Genomic DNA, 25,713 nt, shown 5'->3' with positions numbered 1-25,713 from the left:
TCCAATAATCTTTCAATAAGACCCTAAAATAAGCCAAAAATCAGTACAGTACACATTACTTAACATTTCTGACTCGTGGTATCAGTGTCTCCTTCTCAACTCCCTTTCAGAAGGATGGAAGGCAACGACCGTCTAAAGAATGAAACAAGCCCTGTGTTGCATCATCCTGTACCAAGTAAAATCAAATCCATCCACTTCATATTAATGCACACACCCCTTAAACAAAAAGCAGACAGTGTCCCAAAACCCAATCCGACTCTGGCCAAATTATCCAGTGCCTTGTGAGCGCTGGCTGGCATGTTCGTTGGGTCTGTTGAGAAACGCTACCTTTGTGAGAACATTTCTGTGATTTATGCTTTCTTTACAGCACCGATTATCTTCCGATAAGTTAAGTCATTTGTCATACGGGGAAGGAGTCTAGCCCATATGCAGTAATGCTCCACAACTTGATCAAACACTTTTGAAGAGTTGCTGGAAACAGAGGTGTGTGTGAGAGCTCAGTTTCTAGTCATTCCAATTTTTCTAAGCACCAACCAGTGAGTTAAGTGTGGACCGACCACAAGCAGGTCTGTTTAGGGTTGGACAAGGCTACAACTGGGATACAATGGAAGAGCCGATTTGTTTGCATGAGTTAGAGGTGAAAGCTAAGTGCAAAAATCCTTATTGCAACTCATCAGAATAATCACAAGATCACATAAAACAGCAGCTGCTTTTGTAATAAGACTAAGGTATGGGGGGGACAGCAGTCTGCAAACAGGCTGTCTGAGAAGCTGTATACACAAAAAAGGAACAGAGAAAGAACACAAAATTAACTTGGCTATCACTGCTGCGAACAGTGGCGACAAACCTAGAATTTTAACACTGGTGGTTGAAGTACTAAAAACAAAAGGGGCGACTGGCTGAACAAAATCGAGCCACTGTTGAAGCAAAGTAGTTAGCAGAGAATAAAGTCTAAATATCCAAACATCAGTGGCCTGCTATTGGCAGTTACATGTCATCAAACTGGTCGCCAGACACATGTAACTGATTACAAGCAGCAGATGAGGCAGGATGGGGCCACAGATGTGCTCCTACTGGGCAATTCAGCTCCACCACTGACAAGCGCCATCAACTGAGAGCTATAATGATGAAGTAACAGAAGAACAGGTGGTGGGTGTTGGACGCAGAGGTGAGTCTCTGACTGAGTCGGGTCCAACATTTGGCGAGCAACTTGGAGTCACTGAGTGAGACGATTTGATCATGGCCCTCACTTCCTTATTAAGGTGGTGGGTGAGGATGAGTGAGGTTAAGGGAGGGAAGGGCACAAATGTGTCAAGGATCAAGTGGCTTTTACGAGTCAAGCAGCACAGTGCATTTTCACCCCTCTGAGAACTGTCCTTGTCCCAGGATGAGTTGGTGGCTTCTGTCATTGTCTCCTTTCCACAGCGGTGATGTCTGAGGAGTGCATGATGTCGTCCAGACCTCCCACTCACCCACACACACACTCATCAAGTGTTCTGATTGCAGAGCGTATGATTTGTGGTAATAGTGTAGGGAAAGGAGACAAAGAACAGAATTCATTCAACATCTGAATAGATCGAACTGAGACCTTCAGTCCCCGTTTTCATTTTCAGCCCAGGTTCTTTTGCACAGCTAGGCATCCAAACGTCTGTCTGTCCATCTGCGCATTTGTCCCACATAAGCCCATCCATCCCCCTCTCCTCGCCTTGGCTTTGAGGGCTTTCCCACCCACTCCTGCACACACATAAGCAGGCAGCAGATCAGATCATCCTGTTGCGTTTGTGTGTAGGGGAGTCTGTGATGACATCACTGCACTGGGTGGAGTTTCGTTTCCTGGCCCCCCCCCCTCCGGTGGAGGCGGAGCCTGTAGAGTCCAGATGCAGTGCCATCTCCTCTGAGATGAAAGTGTTCAGGTCGACGTCTTGGAGCCCATTACGCCTGCTGCGGCACACCGGCCCAGAGCCAGAAGAACCGCCTCCACCAGCACCGCTTCCATTACTGCTGCTCCCGCTCACATGTGTGGGAGACCCTGGAGCACCAGAGCGCACACTGATACTTGCCATGGCTCCACTCAGACCTGTAGAAGGAGGAAGAGACAGGACAGAGGAGAAATTAGCAACAGACTAAGGGCATCAATGGATGGAGAAATAAGACAGATGAGCAAGATACTTCATAGCTTCATAATCCGATTAAAAAAATACAACAGTGACTAAGTATAAGCTGCACCACCATTTACTGACTTTGTTATGCAGTAAACTACCTGTGGTGATACAGATGTGCAGTCTTTTGAGTGGACCAACAGTGAATTACAAACAAGCACATAAGGGACACATCAATCCAAAACTCAACATCTTGTATGGCCCCAAATGACAACTGTTCAATAGCTTCGATACCAATGTTGGAAAAAGCCTCTGATACTGCCTAAAATGTGACATAATATATTTACAAGTATGTACAGATCTGACACAACGTAATGTATTAGCCCCAAAAGAGGACCCGGCTACCTCCCAGCAGCATCTTGTACACCAGAGGAAAGAAACACCAGCTTTTCCTTGGCATCAGATTGTGTTGCAAAGTCCAAATTATTGTAGTCAGCACATAGTAAAGAGAATTTCTTGGAGTCTGTGTCAGGAGGAGGAATATGGGTTGTGTATTACATTTCCAGGAGTTGTCAGTGTCTTAAGGCTGACACAGCAAACCTAGCTGACTAAGTTAACTGACTGACTGTTGGTACCATGAGTACCTGGTGTATATATTGTGCAATATCCGTCACTGATGCTGTTATTTCAATCTTTATTTCCTGATTTTGTTTGTTTTTGTGGGGATCCACAATAAATCCTGGAGGTGACTATTTTTTAGTTGTTTTTCTTTTGTAACTGTGAACTGGATAGGAAGGAACTATTTTTGGGTTGTGGAGAAAACATAACAGATTCTTTACCAAGTGTATTGAACTCTGAGATTTGAAAAAAACAATGCAACAAAATGACATCAGATCAGTGCTTGGTATTAGTGAATTCAGGTAAGTTCAGGTATCTGAAAGGGCAAAATGGTATTGGTACATCTCTACGATGGGGCCAAAAATCCAGCCACTTTTGGTGGCATGTAGTATAGAACATTGCCAAGCTGTACAATCCATCAGCATACGTAAATTCAAATCTACACCTATATCTTTTAACACTGTAAATGACCCTAATTGTTTATAATGGTAATCAAAAATCTTCAGAAGTACAGCTTTCCCAAAGCATTAGAAACTTTTGTGGACTTTTTTCGCTCCAACTTCTCCCTGATGCTCTGCATAATGCTCATGAATAAATTGCACAGTGCTCATGAATAAATTGCATGTACTGCATATGAATAAAATGCATAATCAATAGAAAAATATGTCATATAGTGTGTTCTGCCTGTAGTCTATATAACATGGGAACAATTAAAGATGAGAAGCTAAATGACCCCGAGTCCAATCACTCAGGGCTATTTAAAAAAAAAAAAAAAAAAAAAAGATAGAAAAAAAAGCACGCTCCTGGCCCTGGTAGACTCAGTGTGTCAGGGCCAATCAGGTCTCGACAAGCTTGCAGACCTCTAAAGTGGACACACTGGGGTGGAAACATGGTATGCGCATCTTTCCAGAAAGGATGTTTGCATTAGTGTTGCTTTACCATGTCAGTGATAATAGCCTCCCAGTATTCATCTCAGACCTACTTAAGAGATGGAAAATGGCACTTTTTTTTTACCATCTTTAACTGGATATAACCATTTAGGGGCAAATAAAAATGTGTAGCAAGCTAAGACGTTCTCTTGCGATAGGGAAGGACACAGCACGTAAACAGCTCTTTGACAGGACTTCATCATTTGTCAGAATCACAGACACAGCTGTTATTTCAGTGTCTGTTTCGGTCTCCACTTGAGATTTGAGAAAACAGGAGTCAGGTTCAAGCTTCTTCAGAATGTCATTATTAGGATGATTTCCACAAAACAGCATGTGAAGCAGCCATCTCATAAATGCACAGATCATCACGTGATGACAAAACTTGAACATAACTCAACATAATGAGGGCTGCAGTAAGATTTCAACACCAGAGGTGAAATGCTAAAGATATCTGCTAACTGAGAAAGGAGACACATTGAAACTTCCTGACACAGACTGAACTTCTGCCTCTGTAACCTAAACCACCAAATACCTAACATCATCCACCCTAACTTCAGCTACACCCTAAAATGGCTCCCTTAAATTTGGGGACCTCCCAATAAAGTTCTGAATATTTAGTTGCACTGACAGCACAACAGAAATACCACAACACTATAATGATATTGAATTATAACTAGAAATAGCTGCATCTGCATATTTTAAAAAAAGAAAAAAGAAAAACTTGGCTTTTGGTTTAATGAACACACAAACACACAGGCGGGGTTAACAAAATGAGGCCCTCTTTCACCATTGGCCAGTACCTACACACCCGTGCACAACATCTCCTTATCTCTAGGCCACATGTGGCAGAGTACATTGGCTAAAGGACAAGGCGTGTTCTCTCACTCACACACACACAAACATTCATTGCTTGAACTACAACAATATGTTCCAATTCAGGTGACAACCTGTATATTAGTAAGAGAGAACATCTTAATATATTTCCTTAATATGAAATACCTTATCTCACAATCATTCTACAGTACATCACTAAAAAATTATATTATTACATTTGTGGAATCAGTACGTCCCACCCACACTTTGAAGAAGCTGTGTGTGTGAGCATACCCACACACAACAACAGATATGCAACATCAGTGGTCTTCTATACTGGCTTGAAAGAACATCAGTACACTGATTTACTATCTAAAAATGTAGCTGCCTCTTGGGTCGTAAATCAAGTTTCTGATTAGGTGGCTAGAATGACCACTGGTGTATACGTTGTGAGTCAGGTTTGCAATGTAGTATCCTCACCATGCAGTGCTATGGCCTCCCTGAAGGGCTGCAGGTCCGCTTCAACCGATGAGCCAGTCTCAGCTGGTGAATTAGCCCGGCTGGGGGCCACCATGGTCAACCGGGGGTTGGCCCTGCTAGTCCTGTGTGGTGGTGCTTTGCCGCAAAGAAAGCTGATAAGATCCTCTCTACGGATGGTTCTCCGACGCTTTTTCACCCAGGCCAACATGTCCTGCAATCCAAAACAAGAGTAATTCACCCATCAATTAGTCTCAGTTTAATTTTTATCAATACACATTTCTGCCCTTCTACATTCCTTTTGAATGATCAGCGTGGGAACCTCTTGGCATCTCATGATTCAATTCACTTCCAATTCAGAAGGCTATGATACGATTACTAAAACAATTATCGACGCAGCTTGGTGTATCAAATGTTTTGATTATACTTTTGTGCAGATTCATAATCTTTTAAGAGAGAATCATGATGCATCTAAGACTCAATTTCACCCCCACCCCTGTTGTGACCCTTGTTCCATAACAAGACATAACAAGGAGTTCTAGTATCACAAATTGACAAAGACAGTCCCTGAGAGAAGGTAAAACAGGAAAAACACCCACCTTATTACGGCGTTGGTGGCCTATCTGGATGCCCCGATCAAAGCTTCTCTGGTGGGCCTCCACACTCTCTGTGGTGGCAGAAGACATCATAAAAATAATAATCAACATTCAATATCGTGTATTCCACAGCCGTGCAAATGTAGCACTTTTTTGTGAGGTAGACTGCAGAATGAAGATTCAAGTCCAGTAAAAGCTTGTTGTCACTAGAACAAACCGCCTCTTTTCTCTGCCGAATTCTTAACATTGTTAGAAACAACTTTTAAAATGCAGTCTGTTTTGTTTTTTAACCTCTCAATGAGCATGTCTTTCATAATTATTAAAAAACCTTCAAACCCTGTGACAGACTGATAAATATGAAGTTGATAAGAATGATAATGACCAGGTGTGTTTACCACTTGCTGGATGAGCATATCAATAAAAACATGTCTTCATTTACAAGTGTGATGACTGCCAGTTATAGTCTGTATTAAAGAGATAGTTCATACAAAAATGAAATTTTACTCAATACCTATTCACCCCTGTACTGATGTGAGGATGGGTGAAGATCTCCAGCTCACACAACACTCCTGGACCTTCAGCAGAAAACAGTGTTGCAGCCAAATCCAGTACAATTGAAGTGAATAGTGACTGGTTTTAAAATGTAAAAAAAAGAACACACACACAAAAATAACACTCCATACTGCTCATGTGGTGTAATCCAAGTGCCCATAAGCCATGCCATTAAAATTTTAGCCAAAATTGTCAACTGTAGCCTCTCAGACTGGATCTGCGTGCACACACCTGAAGCAGGTACACAAGCTCTTACTCAAGATCTCGTGATACCTTCACATCTGTGTTTACATGCTACCTGAAAGTGACTCAGACAACAGAAAGAGATCTGCTCAGAAATAGTGTCTTATTACATGCACAGTTGACTTTGCAAACTTTCAACAAAGAAGAAAATGTCCAAGGACTTCGACATAGAAGAGAAACATAATTTCTTTGCAGCAGCCGTGCCGCTTGGGCGAGAGCTTGTGAACGCAGATCCAGTCTGAGAGGCTACAGTTGACATTCAGGCTAAAAACATGGTGTAAATGGCGTCTTTTTGGGTCAAATTTTAATGTTGTGGCTTACAGACACTAGGATTACACCACATGAGCAGTATGGAGACATTTTGTGGGTTTTTTGTGTTCTTTTGTTATATTTTAAAACTGGTCAATGTTCACTTCAACTGTACTGGATTTGGATGCAGCGCCGTTTTCTGCTGAAACTCCGGGAGTGTTTTGTGAACTTGAGATCTTCACCCATCCTTACATCGGTGAACTATCACTTTAACGGCCTGGAGGACAAAAACAACTGTAGCTGTAGTGGTTGGAAGATCAATAAAATCACACTCAAAAGCACAAGGTTGGACAGAAGAGGGATATGGTGTGATACCTTTGTAGAGGTTGGTAACTGCTGTAGCAGAGTTCTGAAATGGCACCCACAAAGACAGGCCCTGCTGATGGCATACTCTGTCTGTGGGAGGAAAAGGGGAAATATGTATAGCCTCTGTACATGACATTCAAATGCAGACACCCTTGATTAATGTAACCAAAAGGACAACAAAACGTGAGAGACACACAACAGCTTGGTGATTACAGGGTTGGAGTGAAGATAATTTTCATTCGCCATTTTGTCTTGCATCTACAATTGCATGAACAGGGTTGGCATAAAAATAACTGTCAGCCAGCGCTAGATGGCCAGCTTGGCAGCAGCTTGTTAAGAAAGAAAGCACCGACACACCAACTTAACTGCCCTCTCAGCAGTAAAGTTGCGAAGCCATGTCAAACATACATGCCAAACATGGACAGACTTCACAAGTTGAGATCGGTCGACTTGGACAGAAATTTATTGTGCCTGGGAACACCACAGCAATAGCAGATTGTAGACAAACCAATATTTCCACAGCGAACCAATACTATCCTCGCCATTTTGTGATTATAACGCTGGCTGCGCGTTGCTAAACAAACTGCTCACTCAGCAGCAAATTGGGCGTTTAAATACAAGCTAATACTTCTGTAAAGTTAACTTTACATCTGCACAGCACATTTAACAGCTAACCGCGTCCGGTATAACAGATGGTTACACTGACAGCATACAAGAGACTGTCATCTGGGAATGTCGCGTAGCTACGATTGTTGTTACCATCGCCATTTTGTAACTAGCCTGGCTAACGTTACGTTAGCTATCCGCTGCTGTCTAACTTGGTGTCAACAAGCTAGCGAACTGACAAAGGATTTAAGTTATTTACAGCCATGTTGATTATGCCCGTCAAGTTAGCTACGGTTGTTTAACAATAGAACATATGTGTTATATCGGATTCGTATTCATAACTAATTTTTGTCACTGGCTAACACAAGCTAGCTAAATTTAGCATTGCAAAATCAGCTGTACGCGTTACCCAGTAATGGCCAGCGAGTTTGCTAGCAAGCTAGTTAGCATTCCATCTATACTGAAGCTAACGATAGTCCACAGTAACGCTCGGTGAGTAGCCAGGTTGCTAACCAACGAGCCAGAGGTATACTGGCAATGTAAGTATCGTTAGACTAACAAGCAAAGAGAAAGGCGCTTGTTTGAACCTTTGTATAGCTGTGCCACAGCAGTGGCAGAGTTCTGGAAGAGATGCCACAGTTTATCCTGGTCATTGTCGGCCTCCTCCTCGCTCGGCTCCCTTTGCTCCGCTTCGGCCAAACACTGCCGCTCCCATTTTGAGAACCAGTGCTCGGGTCCGTGTTCCTGTATCTCCGAGTCTCCGTCTTCCTTCTTCTCCTCCATTTAATGCACCAAAACTCGAAGAAAATGCGCTTTTAATGTGTTAAAATGTTAATATCTGGATACTATGTGAAGAAATATGTGAACAAATTCATGAATACTGTTAGCTTTTAACTATTTCGCACTACAATATAACGTCGCTCCCCGTTACCACCATCTGTGAGCCTAAGCTTAGCCAACTATTTTTCCTAGTTGCCGACGTCGGGATATATACAACGCAGACTACCGTGTTATGCGCTTCATCCCGCCCATAACACTAGATGTTCTCGGTTATTGGTGAAAGGACCACTGCAGGGTGGGCTTGAGATGTTTTCTCAGAATTTCATTGGCTTCCAGACATTTCCGTCATAGCATTGACACAAAAGAACCTCAGTGAAAATTCCCCATTACTGAAGCTTGCAAGAGAGAGCAGCTTTTGTCATAAACATTTCTGTAATAATAATATTAATAATAATACACATTCGGAAATTAGATATAATATAATATAATATAATATAATATAATATAATATAATATAATATAATATAATATAATATAATATAATATATAATCACAAATTCTTTATTGAAATTTCTGTCGTTAAAGACGCTTACATTCAAGAAAAATATATAAGCATAGAGGAATTAAGTATGTTGAAAGTATATTAAAATTTGTACATTCTACAATACAAATAAAAAAACGCTAAAATATACAAATACGAAATATGTAAAAAATATTCTTGAATATGTGTAATACATAAAATACAACATATCTAGAGAAAGTAGAAGAAATGAAAAATAAGCAACAATAGTAATAAGTAATAAGTTAATAAAGTAATAATAATAACGCTATATAGTACAGGTGATTTATTGAAAAGGAGAATTGAATAGAATAGAATAGAATAGAATAGAATAGAATAGAACGTCTTTTGAAAAGTACTTCATCAATATAGTCTTCTGTGAGTTTATCTATCAACCTCTCTAATCTATAACCTAGGGAAAGACTGTAGTAATTATACAAATTTCTAAACACTAGGCAACACTCTTGAGACGCTCTACAGTCCTTAAATAACTTGTATGGGCTTATTTGCCCATGAAAATAGACTTTAACGCTGGGAGACATAAAATGAAATGAGATGAGTGTGAGTCAGTCAAAAAGCGCAACTGCGACGGTGTCTCAGGCCAAGTCCAAGTGTAGTAATGTTTTTTTTTTTTTTTTTTCTCCACTGGATGGTGCCATTTATTCAAAATCTGAAAGCTTGTCTGTTGCCGCGGACGGTCTAGTTTCAGCACTGCACATATGGACCAGCCAAGTGTTGGTATGAGCACTACCCTGTTAAAAGGATAATTCGACTTAGGCTGTCCAACACAATGTTAATATTCAAGAGTTGGTAAGTAACGAGTGAATAAAGTGAAGTTATTGAAGCAAATAATATTCGTTCGCCTACAGTTCATGTGTGTTTTTATGTTATTTATTTAATGATTGCTACACATGGTAGGGTCTTTAAATGTGGCGGTGTACCTAAACAATAAAACAAGAGAAACTTGAAATTTATCCACAATACAGTGACACTGCGCCCAGTTTATTACGTTTGAACGCCATTTTTTGGTGAATATATAATTAAGAAATGTTTAATGCGCCTGATCTAAATTAGTAGCTTTCCTATAATTTTGTAAATCCAATGTTTGACGTATTTATGCAATTACCTCGTAATTAAACCCTGAGTTTTTCAATATTTTTCAGCAAGAGAGACCCCGTAGAGACAGCAGGGAAAACATCACTTTGTGCAAGCCGACCATTGGAAACTTTTGCGCAATTTTTTTTTTTTTTTAAAGAATAATAATTTACATTATATGCACAGATTAAAGTAACGAATTGCAATTACTTAGATTACTGTCATGAAGTCATTTTTTGGGGGCACTTGTACTCTGTAATTTCACTCTTTAATATGCACGATACGTAATCAACATAACTACTTTCAAAATTATATTTCCAAACCTTTCATCTGCATTTTTATAGCCAATATCCGACCGGAAAGGGGGCCAATAAAAGCCATAATATTAGCCATAATTTAGATTTAAGATTTAGAGAAACAGAAACTCCTTTAGATTGAATGGTTGCTATTGGTGAGGCATTTAACACCAACGGTTAAAGAGTGACCAATACTCTAAGTAACATCCGTACTTTTACTGGCGGTTGAATAATATTTAAATAATGTAACAGAATTTTGACAATAAAACTGATATGCTTGCAAAATGTGCATCTAAATGTGATCAAATAAATGAGCAATGAAATACAAGTAAAAATATAAATTAAATAGAATAAAATACGATCAAAAAATAATTATAATAGCTACCACAAAGCAGGCAAAGGTGCAGGTCCCCTAAGACAGTACAGTGGAGAGTAGCCTGATGAAATGCTGTAGCACAATGTTAAAGCATTGCATTAAGGTGAAAAAATAAATAAAAATAAAAATAAAAACTGTCCTGCATGCATTTTGTCCCTCTTAATGGATACCGTGTTTTTGTTTTTGATTTTTTTCATTTAATGGTATGATATGTGCCGCAGGCAGTATGCTGCTCATACAAGACATGCATTCATATGTTTTTCATACATTTTTTTTTAATTTGCTGACATAACTACAACCATTCTCAGTAAAAAGTGAAGTTTTATTGATGTGTCAATTACTGGACAAAAAAGTATGAGGTTTTTGGAACTGGAATTAACTGAGTAAAGGTTGCACATTTACTTATTTCAGTACTTGTTGTTTCCACACTAAATGATTTTTCACTTTTTAAAAATATTGTATTTGATGTTTTGCTGAGAAACTTCCATATACATAAGATAATATTTAAAAAAAATAATTTTACATCGTAAAAAAAAAAAGATACAATAATACAATCACCTAAAGACAACAATAATACATCATTAAATTCCTGGTCCAGTCATTGTACAGCACTGATTGGGGCCCCTATGCAATATGCAGCCACCAGTATCCCTAGCCCGGCACTGCTATTCATCTAATGATTGTTAGCACTTACATTTTATTTGCCCTGTATCAGATGCACACGTATGATCCCTATCATTTAACATGCATGTGAACCTGGCCGGGGATGGGCCAGTGTTTGGATCTCCATGCGGATGTGACATTTCAGAGAAGAGCGCGACCGCCATTTTGAGATTTACCTCAGACTCAACACATCACAAACCACGGGAGAGGAGCGGTTGGTTGAGAGCCACACAGCGCAGGCTAACGTTGTATGACCGGGCACATTCCTCATAAGAAACAAGAGGTTGGCTAGAAATGCAACGAGGTGCCGCGTTTTGTCGTTTGTCGTGTTAGGGGCGGTTAGGTTTATGTCGGCCCGTGGCAACTCTCGTCTCTGCGAACTTCCAAATCAACATTAGTACTATTCCGTAGTGGAAACTGCTTTGAATGGATAGCTTTTTCCTCCGCTCTCCCCCAGACGAGGGACAATCGGAGGAGCACACGGACTGGGGGTATCGCAGGCAAAGTTGTTGAATGTCTGTCTATATCAAATGAGCCTTTGTTTTCATTGTTGTTGTACCTATATCAGCAGTTGGCTGCCTAGTGTCAGGTAGCTTACCGCTAGCTATAATCAGGGTATTTGTTCCTCAAGGTGCAGATCGTGCTGTGCGTTGTCTTATTACCCCATATTTCCCGGGGTAACGCCGGATTGATTTAGCTCATTTCAGCGGGCCTCCCCTCGGAGCCCCGGTGCATCCATCCCACCCCCCGCGACTCGCACCCACCAAAGGCGCCGAGATTGGGCGAATAGCGAGCAAATACGTCCGCGTTTCTCTACCCGCTCCCCCGCCGACCTCCCCTCCTCACTCCCCGGCGCTGACAGCGGACAAGGCCGAGGTCGCAACAGAGCAGGCCCGGCCGCCGAGGCTCGACCTGTCCACCCCACCTCCGCATCCTACCACACCTCACCAGCAGTCCAAAACCCGGTTCCCCGCCGAGCCGACCCCGGACAAGGTCGAGGCTAACAGAGATAACAGGGAGCCCCGCATCACAACAACAACAGCTGCCAACATGAACCACCACCATCACCACACGCAGCAGCAGCAACAGCAGCAGCAGCAGAAAGCCGGCGAGCAGCAGCTCAGCGAGCCAGAGGACATGGAGATGGAAGGTGAGTAATGGTCCCGGGAAGGGTGAACAAACACTTCGTAACATTTTTTGCCACGATCATACAGCTGCACGAGAAATGCATAAAGTTTTATTTGTGCAAGCTGAGCTCAACTTTACAGTAAACACGAAGGCCCGAAGCTAGCTAGGATAGCCGGCTGCATTTTTGCTGATTGTGCGTCCGTTGCAGCATACTTGTGTGGAGCTGACCTCATTTTGCGTTATAAGCGAATGGAGCTTCTATTTCTCTCCTGCAATATCCCACTGCTTGCGGATAACCCAAAAGAGGTGTTCATCCACACTGTTAGAAATTAGCTACACAAATCATTCATTCCGATCGTTCACTGCATATCTGAAAAGACAGGTCAGTTTTTGTTCACGTTCGTTTGCTGTAACAAGTTATCAGATGCACTTGGCCAAATCATCGCCGTTCAGACTCCACACGCAGTCACGGACTTCCAGGCCCGCATACTGTTGATAACGTAATGTTAAATGTTTGTAAACAGTCTCGCTGTTAGTCTCGCAATTAACGGGGAACCAGCGCTAGGTAAATTAATCTTGCTACTTTGACTTCAGTGTGGGCTTTGCGTTCATTTTGACAGTTATTGGCATGTATGTTCTTAATTTGTTAGCTATTCACTGTTCTTACTGATAACCTTATAAACATAACCCGTTAATTACCTTTCAAAATCAAATGATAACGTAGCCTCTCCTAAATAAAGTGTGTTAGCATCGTGTCTGACGGCTTGTACATTAACGCTAAATGCGGGCCCGCAAAGTAACGACAACGGTTAACTGTAGGCTAAAATGAATCTGCCTGGCCTCTAAAATATGTCAGATGTGTCAATACATTGGAGTGGATAATATTGGTTGTAAATGTGTTAAATGTGAGCGGCGCCTGTTGTCTGTTTAATTACTGTGTGTTTTCATTAAGGAGGTAAAACATATCGTACATTGGTAGCTCTAGCTAATTCTAAGCTAGTCAATTAGCCTCGATGGCCCGCTTCGTTACGTTCATTCTCTGGCTAGCATGCTAGTTAGCCGAGCTAATGCTCACGGAGGGGGTGTGTGGCGTTCCAAAATGGTGGCTTGTATTTTGCAACGTTCGATTTGGCTATTGCACGAATGTTAGGCCTTGAGTATCTGCCGCACGTAATCTAGATTTTTTTTAAACTTGTTTATAATTGATGTCTAATGGCATAATGTACATACTCTGCTTGATATTTTTTCTTTAGAATCAATCTAGCACGTTAGCTGGTACTAGTGATTCTAGCTAATGTTAGCTAATAACGGCCTGCAGATGAATCTGCGGCTAGTGTTTGCTAGATAGCAAGGTAGCTAACGCTAACGCAGATGCGTCAATCGTGATTTGCTAAAATGACTGTTTAGCTTTTTCAGGTGAGCAGATGACAATCTGAAATAGCGAATATAAATTATGCTTTGATTTGGTTGTTTGTCAGTTTATATGCTCACGTTTGACAGCGTGTTTTGTGAAACGTGTGGCAGTGCTGGCAACAAACGGTAGTCGCCGCTGCGGTAAGCCAGGCCCGCACTGGGGTAGCGCGGGGATTTGCTGCTTCATTGTATGGAAGAGCAAACGGCATGGAGCTCGCCATTTTTAATGATCTCTGTTTTTGTTAGTCAGGCTTGGAGTCAGGACCATCACTGTTTGCATGTTATAAGCGTTTAACACAGAGAACACACGCTCTAGCACAATTTTTATCAAGTTTATTCTGATGTCAACTTCGGACAGAGTGGAGACTTGCGGGAGCCCTCAGCATCACTGCGTCATTTAGTCATAGAGGCTTTATTATCTGTTCTCTCTCTCACACACACGCACATTGTAGATTGTTATTTGGCTACACGCAATTCTATATCCTTATTTTACTTAATGGCAGATATAAGCAAACAGCTTTAGGTGGGATTGACATTTTTCAGTCATTCACTTTAATACCCACTTTACTTGTGGCAGGTGCACTCGTCACTAGACATCCTCACCCTTACTTGTTGGTTCACCCTTGTTGGGATCTCTCCCAGTGCACTGCAGCCTGACAAGGACAGTGAAAACAAGTTGACATAATAAACTCTGCACCCTTTTCTGGGTGCTTACAGCAGCACGTTTCCTTTATAGTATGATGTCCGACACATTTGTAGTGGGGTTAATACTTAATGTTATCCACTCATGTTATCTGTTATGCCACAAGACTGTTACTAGGATGTCAAGCTGGAGCTGTCATGCAACCACTCAAGTGTTTATTGCCTGTAATGGCTCTCTAAAAATGTAGGAAACTAATATAAAACACAAATTATGCTATTTCTCGAAAGATACCTTTGTTATAAACCCCAGTTTCTCGAATAGGACAAGATTAGGGACTAAGTTTCATCAAACAGCATTTCAGCTTCTTTCTGCCAAATCACTGCAACAGAATCAGCTATACCATTATAACCTTGTTACTGTAGGTTAAATACACATCTGGAATTGTTTTTCTGCCCTGCATACATTTTTTTCTGTTCTTCTTCTTAAAATTAGGAAATGTTTGATTATTCTCTGTGCTTTTCCCTCATGCCTGGAAAGATACTTCTCTTTTATTTGTGACCTGTCACTGTTGTAGAACAACCATAGTAGTTATTCAGATCAATTACTTTGGTGATTCATGGACATTTATTTTTCTAAAAAATAAATAAGTTTCCCCTTCCAGATTCCTTTGTAGTTTATGAAAGTAGTCCTACTGTAAGCCTTTGTGGCAGTGTGTCCAATGTGAAATCCTACGTGCAGCTCTGGCTTGTACAGATTTCAGTGACTGATCCATTACTACATACTTCTCAGAGGTTTCAGTATAGATTGACCCAGTAGGCGGGACAAGAAGTTGTCAAGGAGTTGACTGACAGACCCCATTAGGAAGGTGTAATCCACTTGGGGAAACGAGGTCAGTCTTCTGGAGGACTTGGTCAGTAATGTTACCTGGAGACACACAAGTGACACCATTGTGTCTGTCAGCTCGGAGGAAGACAAGAAACACAGATACACATAAATACACTATAAGAGACGGCCCGACACATCAACACATTCAGAAACATATGCTAGAATGTTTGTATCAGTGCTGTTGCTGCTGCTTCGGCAGCATCACTGTCATCATCACAGGATCCAGGCAGATTTCACTCACTTCTTGAAGTCTAGTCGGAACTCCTCTGTTTTTGTCATTAATGTGTTTTGATAGATGAGACTGTGCATCGAGCCGTCTCATTATTTTTCTGGTGTAATTGTTGTCCTCTGTGCGCGTGTGTTTTTGTTTGAGCGATGACTTGCAGCTTAATCCTGCATTGTGTCCATAATTACCCAGCCTACTGTAATGTTGCATGGTCTTTGTTATGCACACACACACATTCTTTCTCTCGTTTGCCCTCACTCTGACACACAGACCAGGAAAGGAGACTCGTCATGCTGTCTCAGCAGGGTTTTCCCACAGAAATGTATGAAAGGGGAAAGAAAAGATCAGTGTGGGGAGATGCAGGAGATAAAGATGGAGACGTTTGTTGGACAATTACTTGCAGAAAGTCTCTGTAGAACTTTATAAATCTCCCCTCAAATTTTCCATCATTATATTACAGAACCAAATGATGAATCGACTTTAGCAAATCAATTTTAAGGCTATATAAGTTTGAGTTGTACTGATTTGTACGATCACATTTTCTAGAAATAAAGTGGTTTGACTGTTGTAAGAATACAATCAGGTTCAGAAACATTTAGTTTTCCTTGTCTGTGATTTGTTCTTTTTGAATTTATTTTATTTTTTCTTTAGCTCTTGATGCCATGTTTTATTTATTTCAGAAGACAAATTTCTGACATTTTGACCCCTTGTTTCTGACCTGCTGAAGTCACATAGTCAGTTAGTTAGCTATCCATACAGTCTTATCAATATTGTTCCTAACCTTGTACAGCTGGGGACACAGACGACCCTCCAAGAATCCCGGCTAACCCAGTGATCAATGGTAACGTGGCCATGGCAGATGGACACAACAACACAGAGGAGGATATGGAGGATGGTAAGGACAATAATAATTTTCACAACCTAACAGGATTACAATTGCTTAATTATTTAATTTCTTTCAAAACTTGTGCTGTGAAAGAAATTAAGCAATAACTTACATTGGTTCAGTGCTTGAGCTTAGTGGTGTCCTGCTGTCTCAGAGGTGGGAAAAATTGATCAGATATAATTAAAAAATACATTCTGCAACATTTGTGAGACAGAAGACCTTAACTTTAAAAAAAAAAGACAACTGCGATTAAACCAAAACCTCTGACAAAGCTCTGAGTGTCGAATTGAAAGACAGTTCAATGTATTTCAAGAGTAACCCTAACCCTAACCCTGTCATACACACAGCAAGAAGATGAACTGTGACAGTGTCATCTGAAAGCAAAGTACCCATTGCAGCTGTCAGTTACAATAGTGTCCCAAAGTTTTGGTAGGATTTTGAACTTTCTGGTGCAACTGGCAGCCAAGCTGGCAAAACATACTGCAGAAGAGATGAAGACAAACATAGGGTAGTAAGTAAATAAAATGTTAACACAAAGTCCACTGATGTTATAATAAAATCAGTCACATTCATTCAATTTCTAAATTGAATGAATGTGATATGAATAAAGGAATATGTATATGTAATGAATTTACAACTAAGTTAAATTTTCATAATTTCCATGTTTTTTTTTTATTTATGTCATTGTTATCAAAATAAGTTAAAAAAAAAAAAAAGTCATAGACTCTATATTAAATAAGTTGAAATCCTACTTAAAATACGAATTCTATGGGTGAATTAAGACATCGTCCCCTGCACCCTGCTCCCCAGACTTGGGGGAGCTCAGGCTGGCTGTAGCAACACTGCAGGAGCGCAAGACACATGCAAGATCGTAAATTGACAATAACAAGCAAGGAAGACTCCTATGGTGTAATTTGATCAGATGTTTAGAACTGTCAGATGTCTATCAATGTAAAGTTAAGGCTGTTATCTTGGAAACAAAAGCCCACTGCTCTGAAAATACACACTGAACACTAAGTCAAGTAACTGCTTGTCTCACTGCGTACCAGACTACATTAACATATCGCTCAATTTAACGGCTATAAACGTAGGATTTATTACAGCAAATATATCACAGTTTTCTCCTTTACATTTAAGGCCTGCATTAGGTTTTGAAAACATTCTGTAGCCTCTGACCAGTCGCACTAGGTCTTGTAAGGGAAAGCTGGAAGAAACCTGTTCTCTATTCATCACCATACCTGCCCCCCACACCATCTCCCTCCATCTTTCCACAGACACCAGTTGGCGGTCAGAAGCAACTTTCCGCTTTGTGGTAGAACGCTTCAGCCGCCTGAGCGAGTCGGTGCTCAGCCCGTCCTGCTTTGTCCGGAACCTTCCGTGGAAGATAATGGTGATGCCACGCTTCTACCCCGACCGGCCACACCAGAAGAGTGTGGGCTTCTTTCTGCAGTGTAACGCAGAATCAGACTCCACGTAGGTGTCTTGGTGGGACAAGGGATTTGGGGAACATTGCAGAGACATACAAGCATACACCTGAAACCTTCGATGGTTCTGATACACAAGTAGTGTTTCCTAGATAACATTAAATGAGCGGTTTCCATAGTAATAAATGTTTTTTTTAAGAAGACTTGTGCTCAGGTGAGTGCAGATATATCTCTTCAGTGGTGATTTATGAAAAAAATGACTGAATATGTATCTGTAATTTCTGACTGACCTTACAGTTCAAAAGTTAGATAATACAATTAGTTTACGGCACATGCCACAGTAAGACATTTACTTAATAGTGCCTGTATAAATTACTTCTCCCCACACGTTCACTTTTCTGTGTCTTATTACCCTGAGTCACGGTTGAAGTAATTCTGCTTTATTTGACATTGGAAGACTCTTCCATGTCAGTGTGAAACACTCTCTGCGAATTTATGTACACATGCAAAAAAACTTATTATTAATTCCTCCAGTATTTCTCATATTTTTGTATGCATTGTCTAGATGCAAAAGCCTACCAGGGCCTGTTAAGCACCCAACCACCATGCTTCACAGTCAGCATTGTGTGTTTCTATGATGTTTGGATTGTGTCAAACATAGCATGTAGTACAACGGGCAGAAAGCTCAATTTGCATTCGGTTGCATCTGACCATCAACCTTCTTCCAAATTGTTAGTCTCCCACATGCCTTCTGGCAAATACTAGCCCAGATCTCATATTAGTTTTTTTTTCAGTGATGTAATTCTCTTTGCTGCAACCAGTGAAGCATCAGTGTAACAGTTATCTGAGCCATGGGACCCTGCAGCTCCTTCAAAATAGAGCCCTACAGGAAATGAGCTAGCATGTTAGCACCAAAGGTCTTCTCATCTTTTTTTTTAAATTGAGTTTTTGGTTAGATGCCTGAAATGAGTTTTGTGGTTAACTCAAGCTTAAGAGATTTTCAGCTTTTGTTCTGCAACGTAAAATATGTCACTAAATACCCTAATCACGAATTTTGAAGCTTTTACATGTTTTGGTTGCTCAAATGGTTGCTCATGAGTGACTAAATGAGTCTACAGAGGTTGTTGACGACATGAAACATCATCAAGCCAAACACACAAGTCACGTACTTTGTGGTGGTTATGTTGAATTCATGCAACTGTGTTGTAGTTTGTTTACAGCTTAATGTTAGCTTTTTACTTCAGCTGATTGCATTTATGTTTTAAAAATCATAAGTGGTTTTTATTTGTGAAGATTATCTTACTGAACAAAACAGGTCAGTATCATGAACTTTTGTCCGACGCAGTTTATTTTCTGCACTAATCCAAAAATGCTATGGCCATATCCCGCTGGCTTTTTTTGGCTTGGAGGAAACCAGAGTGATGCGAACTTCCAGGCTGGCCTACAAAACTGCTTCATCCCTGCAGCAGTCCATTGCCATAAGCCTCTTGGTGTGTTCTGTCACTAGTAACATTTACACATTGATACTTTATGTGCAGGAGAGCCCGCTCTTTGGAGCTTTGCAGCTGTAATTTATTCCTTCCATTTTTTAAGGATTGACATCACTGTAGTCTGAGGACTATTCAGCAAGAATGTACTTGCATCTGAGTTGTCGGACCTTCAAGATACAGAAATCACTTGTCATGACGTGATTTCACACAGATGATCTCCAATCAAATTATAATCAAATTCCTAAAAAAGCACGGAGCTGCACAGATGATTATTTAGTAGTTGTTTTGAATTTACTCTGAGAGACATTGGTCTCTGAGGGTTCATTGACGACAGTGATCCTGATCTAGTCAAGTAAAGTGTTCTGGATACCAGTTCCTTCCTAGTGTTAACAGATCTGTATCACAATACCAGAATTTAATCAAAGAAGTGTTCATGTTCATGATAAAATGGTCAAATTAATTTAAAAACCCTGTTTCACATGGTTAAGAAAATTTCTGGATCCTTTTCTTGGTTTTTCAGGTCATGGTCATGCCACGCGCAGGCTATGCTCAAGATCATCAACTACAAAGACGATGAAAAATCCTTCAGCCGCAGGATCAGTCATCTGTTCTTCCACAAAGAGAATGATTGGGGCTTCTCCAACTTCATGTCATGGAGTGTAAGTACAGAAATGGACAGAGAAATCAATGGCAGATTAATATTAATAGCCAGATGGGACAAGATCATCAAAGAAACATTGGCTTTGAGGTGAAGAGGCTGGTATAGTGGACACCCATAGGAGACACTGGCAAAAACTTAATAGTCAAATTAATTGTTGATTGGCTAGATAAACAAGGCTTTGCTGGTAGGCTATTTATTTTTTTGTGCAACATGATGTTACTTGCACATTGTTCGTTTTGACCTCTGAAAGTTTGTACTTCTACCCATTCCTATTAGAGCCTGACCAATGACAGGACTTTTGAAATGAATACCATTTTGGGAGGGGAAACATTCAGCCTTTACTGATATGGTGGCCGATCAAGTGATTTTTTGAGCTGGAATAAAAATAGACACTTTCTCTGTGGATTGTGTACTTATTTTGCACTGTTATGACTCAGCAATAGGGCCAAACCTTAGTACTTTTATGTCAGTATTGAAAAATGCTTAGTCATTCGACAAATTCCAAATTTTTATCCATAAGGAGTTTTGACCGCTATTTATATTTTTTATACAGTCCAGTACTGTACAGATATTCAGTCAGTCTCTGCACACTTTACTCAGCCTGGATAACTGGACAAAAAATTAAATAAGCAGTTTCTCCAGCTGATCCCAGGTCTTTGAACAGCTTCTTTCTTTAAAGTTTGTAATTGCACCATATTGTGTAATGCAATTTTATTTTCCTTGAAATGGATGTTGGAAAAAGTATCATTCAGGAATCAGTATTGAAGCCCAGATACTGGTACTAGTATCACAAATTTCTGAACAGTACCCAGCCCTACTAATCAAAAGTAGGAAAGGCTGTTTTCTAAGACAAATAACTTCATTATAGAGTATTACATATTTTATTGGACATGTTAAATGACTATACATACACCAATCCATTGTAGAAAAGAGCACTTAGTGAAAAATTCATAGCTAAACATACATCATTACTATTCAGTATCAGTTGTTTGCTGACTGTTTTAATACTGTCAGTTGATCAGAGGCAGCTTGTAAAACAAGAAGCAGCCTCTTAGTTTTTGCACCTGCCAGGAAGCAACTCATGTCATAAATATTCCTTGTTGTGCTAAATCTAAATCACTCAAAACATTGTCCTCTGCATCATATGCTTTTAAAAAAAGTTTTCACATTGGTAAAAAAAAAAAAATACACACCAAAACTGATGACTATATCCTCAATAGACACATGTCAGACTGATATATTAATTCCTATTGATATTAACTGTTTTGGTGGTGGTGTGTTTCAGGATGTGACTGATCCAGAGAGGGGCTTCATTGATGACGACAAAGTCACGTTTGAAGTCTATGTCCAGGCAGATGCCCCACATGGAGTCGCGTATGTATCTCTTAATTTTTTCTGTAGCGTTCTCAGGCTCAATTTCCCTGTTGTAGGTTTTAAGAATCATGAATTAATTATGACTGTCTCTTTAACTAGCTGGGACTCTAAGAAACACACAGGCTATGTTGGACTGAAGAACCAGGGAGCTACCTGCTACATGAATAGTCTGCTACAGACTCTCTTCTTCACCAACCAGCTACGACGGGTATGCTTTTATCTGATGTTAGTTTGGTGCATTGGCTTAAGTTGACCCAATAAAGATGTGTATTTTATGTGTCAGTGTGTGCACTAGAGTTTCAGTTTGTGGTTGTATCTTTTTGTCCATATGTTGTCATATCACACAGATATTAGAGACCATCCTCAAATCATTATCTGCTTTTACTGAGGCCTTTTAATTCCCATTGTGTGTGTGGTGCTGTGTCAGCTTTTTTCCAATAGGGACTCTAAAAGAAGAATTTTATTTGTTATGAAAATTAAAAAAAAAGAGTGCTGCTCTTCCTAATCGTGGTGTGAACCTCCTATCTCTTCTCAGGCGGTGTACATGATGCCCACAGAGGGCGATGACTCGTCCAAGAGCGTTCCCCTGGCACTGCAGAGGGTTTTCTACGAGCTGCAACACAGCGACAAACCCGTCGGCACCAAGAAGCTCACAAAGTCCTTTGGGTAGGGCAGACTTTTTGTTACTGGCTCACTTGTCCTTTGGCCTAAAGGGAAAATTCACCACTTTGTATGTGGCTGTCCAATCATTGATGATGGTAAATGTAGTCAATTGAAGCAAACTTCCTCAGTGCGTTTCATATTGACTACATTGTATAAGTGATGTCACAGTGATGTAGTTTGTGTTAATGAAGAACTAAAGGCTATTTCAGATTGTTCCTCTAGTCTGTGCCTCTGGGTCGCCATGGGTTGTGCTAGATGAGTATTTTTATCAGCTAATGCTATGTTTTGGCCAACACAGTGATAGCTATAGTCTAGGGTGATGATACAAGGCAACATGGGCGCATCAGTGTCAGAGGCTTGCACACAATACACCATGGTACATGAAGGCACTGCCAGCCTGGCTCCACAAGCAGGAGAATTCAGCTCTCTTGTTCAATATCGCACTTACTGAAGAGTTTATTGCTTCTGTTGACCACATTTACAAGGGCTGTTCCTGACTCAGAATTTTTTAAAATATGTTTTGGTGTCATGGTTAGTTTTCGATTTGGTTTCTTAAGTTTACTGCCTGTCATGCTGTTGCCTTGCTCTGCGTACAGCTGAAAAGCAAGAAACAAACTTGTTTACCAGCAACTCATTTAACATGTCTCACCAGTTAACCACCAGCACATGTTATCACATGAATTTTTTGAAGTATGTCTAATATAAAATATATTTATGACTACCCATATTTACAATCACTCATTGAAATATTATCCCTCTAAATTTTCGTAAGCTTGTATCTGTTGTATCCTGTTACTAACATAACATAACATTATGCATCAATGCTGACTGAACATCCACATAAAAGTGGTGAATTTTCCCATTGAGGTGACACAAGTGAGGGTGCTCATGTAGTTCATTTGGTAAAGCAAGCACCCTATGTACTGAGGCTTTCAGCCCTTTGCAGCGGCCACAAGTTGGAATCCCACCTGCGGTTCATTTGTTGCATGTCATTCCTCGCTCCCCAACCACTTATCTGTCACATCCTCTGCTGTCACTTATCAAAATAAAGGCAAAACCCCCAAAAAACTTTACAAACAAACAAACAAACAAAAAAACACGGTGACACAGGTTGAAGCCAGAATGACAAGTAAAACCAGTATTTATTGTAGTATTTAGTTTTTGGCTCAGCTGGGTGCTTGCAACATTTTCTCTGCATCAACTTGTTGGGTTTGAAATGCTCAAAGCATTGAAGATGGGGGAGAAAGTGAGATACTTGCACATGATTTTCTCAGTTTAAATAACAAGATCAAGGGTGAGAAATAATTATGAAATATACAGCTTCCATTGCTGGAGGCATATGATTTTTGCTGAGCAAACATTTTAAGAGTGTGTTAAATATTATTCTTTCACTAGAATTTAAAATGATTACCAGCCACAATTCTTTCCTGATCTGTGATTGTTGTATCTAACTGCTTTGCTATGTGTTTATTTTTTTTATCCTGTGTGAAGATGGGAAACACTAGATAGCTTCATGCAACATGATGTACAGGAGCTGTGCAGAGTGGTGAGTTCTCTCATAAAGAATGTGGGTGTTTAAATGTATGCATGTATGCATAAATTACTGACTTACTCTGTGTGTGTTTGTGTTTCAGCTTCTGGACAATGTGGAGAACAAAATGAAAGGCACTTGTGTTGAGGGAACCATCCCCAAGCTCTTCAGAGGAAAGATGGTGGTATGTTCTCATTCCCTCATCTTCTCTCAACAAGTTTCAGAAAGATAAATAGCTTTTTAGTTAGATTTATCCTGTTTATTATTTGTTGAAAATTGAGATTTTCCACAGTAATGTCAGGGCCACGTGTATTGTGTAAATACTGCTGCAGATTTAGTTAACATACTGGTGATGTGAAGTAGTTTAGCACAGGATGTAGCCTTGAACAAGGTCAGTTTAAGAATAGAATGAGGTTAAGTCAAGAAGTGACCCCCTTAGAAATAGAATTTTTAATTTGCCAATCATATCACATAGTGTGACCCATGTGTGTTTGTGCATGTGTTACTTTCCAGTCATACATCCAGTGTAAGCATGTGGACTATCGATCAGAGCGGATAGAGGACTACTATGACATCCAGCTTAGCATAAAAGGAAAGAAGAACAGTGAGTAGCAACATCAAAACATGGAACAGTGGTGCTGTACCATCACTTAATCTTTCTACTGATTTTGAAGTTACCAATATGAATCATTTCTTGATCTCATCTGTGCTTTCTGCTTATTTCCAGTCTTCGAGTCCTTCAAAGATTATGTTGCAACCGAGCAGTTAGATGGAGACAACAAATACGATGCAGGAGAACATGGCCTGCAGGTAAGCCTTCACAGAAACTGAATCTAATTGTGGCTTTTGTGTCTAGTTTATTTTAGTTTGCTTACATTGGATTCTAGTTGTTTTTGCTCCATATCAATTGGTATTTTAGCTCATGAATTAAAGACACAGATTTACAAAGTATGTGAGGTGCAATCAAATAATCAGGTCTACAAGCTGGAAATAGTCGCAGTTCTAATTATATGTTAGCCTCTCCATTACTTTTTTTTCCCTGGAACATCTCAAAAGACATTGTCTTCAACAGGTCTATATCCATGTTTGCTTAGAAGACAAGCAGGCACCAAAATAAAGAGACATGTCTTGCTGGAGTATATTATAAGAATGAATGTCAATGGGATGTCCTGACAAGTTTGTTTGTCCTACAGGAAGCAGAAAAGGGAGTGAAGTTCCTCACCTTCCCTCCAATCCTTCATCTGCAGCTGATGAGGTTCATGTATGACCCACAGACCGACCAAAACATCAAGATTAACGACAGGTAGGATGAATACACCAGACCTCACACACCTGTTGTCACATGATCTTTCTGTTTCTTATTGAGACAGAGCACAACTTAACATAGTCAGAAAACCACGCCCACCTCAGGGGAACACAATCATTGCCACAATATACAGCCATGGGCTGAAATGGGAACGAAATACATGTAGCTAGCTAACATTAGATTTCTGCACATCAAAAGATTATTTAAGCAGCCCTTGTCTACCAGAGAGTAAAAGTTATAATGACAAACACAATATTGGTGATTTGATACTGATCTGTAACTATTTGATCAAATCACCAGATAAGATCATCATTTAACCAAACAAAGATCAAACCAGGCTTCTCATATCTTAGTCTGTTCAGTTCAGCCTCTACATTTAAAGTAATCAATTTTTACAAAGTAAAATTTAAAGTAACTGTATTCAGAGTAGCAACAGTTATAACTGTAAATAATACAGTATACTGTTATTTGCAGTCTGTTACTCCCCATCCCTGGCGGTGTGTCACCCACCAGCTCCACATTCACATCAGTACTGCTCATGCTCTGGTTGCAAAAATCCAAGATGGCAACCACCAAAATGGCAGACTGGCTTCAAAACTGTCATTCACAAACCGGTGGATGATGTTGGTTCACACTTGGTAGTTTGTGAACAAGCAGAAGCAATTACTTGTTTTCCCCTCCAGTTGGGGCTGGGCTTAATCAAGCTCTGTCCTTATGCAGTGCTATTCAGTGTATTACTGTACAGCCACACACTGCCCTGCTTGAA

At 40.2% G+C, this 25,713-nt stretch overlaps 2 protein-coding genes across 5 annotated transcripts in view; one reads left to right on the top strand and one right to left on the bottom strand.

The window, feature by feature from the left end:
• hapstr1a (HUWE1 associated protein modifying stress responses a) lies at positions 1–8,566 on the bottom strand. Its single transcript, XM_084743949.1, has 5 exons — positions 8,136–8,566; positions 6,952–7,032; positions 5,536–5,603; positions 4,940–5,150; positions 1–2,077 (listed from the first exon to the last, which is right to left on the bottom strand). The coding sequence occupies exons 1-5, from the start codon at positions 8,329–8,331 to the stop codon at positions 1,761–1,763; spliced, it is 873 nt and encodes a 290-aa protein (XP_084600075.1). The 5' UTR covers positions 8,332–8,566; the 3' UTR covers positions 1–1,760.
• Positions 8,567–11,473: 2,907 nt separating this feature from the next.
• Positions 11,474–25,713, top strand: part of usp7 (ubiquitin specific peptidase 7 (herpes virus-associated)) — a 35,973-nt gene continuing 21,733 nt past the window's right edge. For 3 of the 4 annotated variants that reach the window (XM_084745277.1, XM_084745276.1, XM_084745274.1), the window contains exons 1-12: positions 11,474–12,467; positions 16,403–16,507; positions 17,773–17,971; positions 19,933–20,071; positions 21,359–21,447; positions 21,547–21,655; positions 21,983–22,113; positions 23,602–23,656; positions 23,745–23,825; positions 24,155–24,245; positions 24,369–24,451; positions 24,835–24,944. In XM_084745277.1, coding sequence (XP_084601403.1) covers positions 12,368–12,467; positions 16,403–16,507; positions 17,773–17,971; positions 19,933–20,071; positions 21,359–21,447; positions 21,547–21,655; positions 21,983–22,113; positions 23,602–23,656; positions 23,745–23,825; positions 24,155–24,245; positions 24,369–24,451; positions 24,835–24,944 — 1,292 coding nt within the window. In that variant the 5' untranslated portion in view covers positions 11,474–12,367. Of the gene's footprint in view, positions 12,468–12,940; positions 13,011–16,402; positions 16,508–17,772; positions 17,972–19,932; positions 20,072–21,358; positions 21,448–21,546; positions 21,656–21,982; positions 22,114–23,601; positions 23,657–23,744; positions 23,826–24,154; positions 24,246–24,368; positions 24,452–24,834; positions 24,945–25,713 lie in introns of those variants that run through there. The other variant, XM_084745278.1, reaches the window with a different exon arrangement.

The sequence above is a fragment of the Lutjanus erythropterus genome, chromosome 19 (assembly GCF_056507025.1).
Source record: "Lutjanus erythropterus isolate fLutEry1 chromosome 19, fLutEry1.hap2, whole genome shotgun sequence".
Lineage (NCBI taxonomy): Eukaryota > Metazoa > Chordata > Actinopteri > Lutjaniformes > Lutjanidae > Lutjanus > Lutjanus erythropterus.
The sequence above is the reverse complement of the archived record's forward strand: the minus strand, read 5'-3'. Positions and strand labels throughout refer to the sequence as shown.

Excerpts from the sequence above, each read along its gene's own strand:
- hapstr1a (XM_084743949.1), bottom strand. The coding sequence starts at position 8,331 with ATGGAGGAGAAGAAGGAAGACGGAGACTCGGAGATACAGGAACACGGA. Across the intron at positions 5,151-5,535 it reads GCCACCAACGCCGTAATAAG|GACATGTTGGCCTGGGTGAA; the intron begins GTGGGTGTTTTT and ends TTTGGATTGCAG. Across the intron at positions 2,078-4,939 it reads GGAGGCCATAGCACTGCATG|GTCTGAGTGGAGCCATGGCA; the intron begins GTGAGGATACTA and ends CTCCTTCTACAG.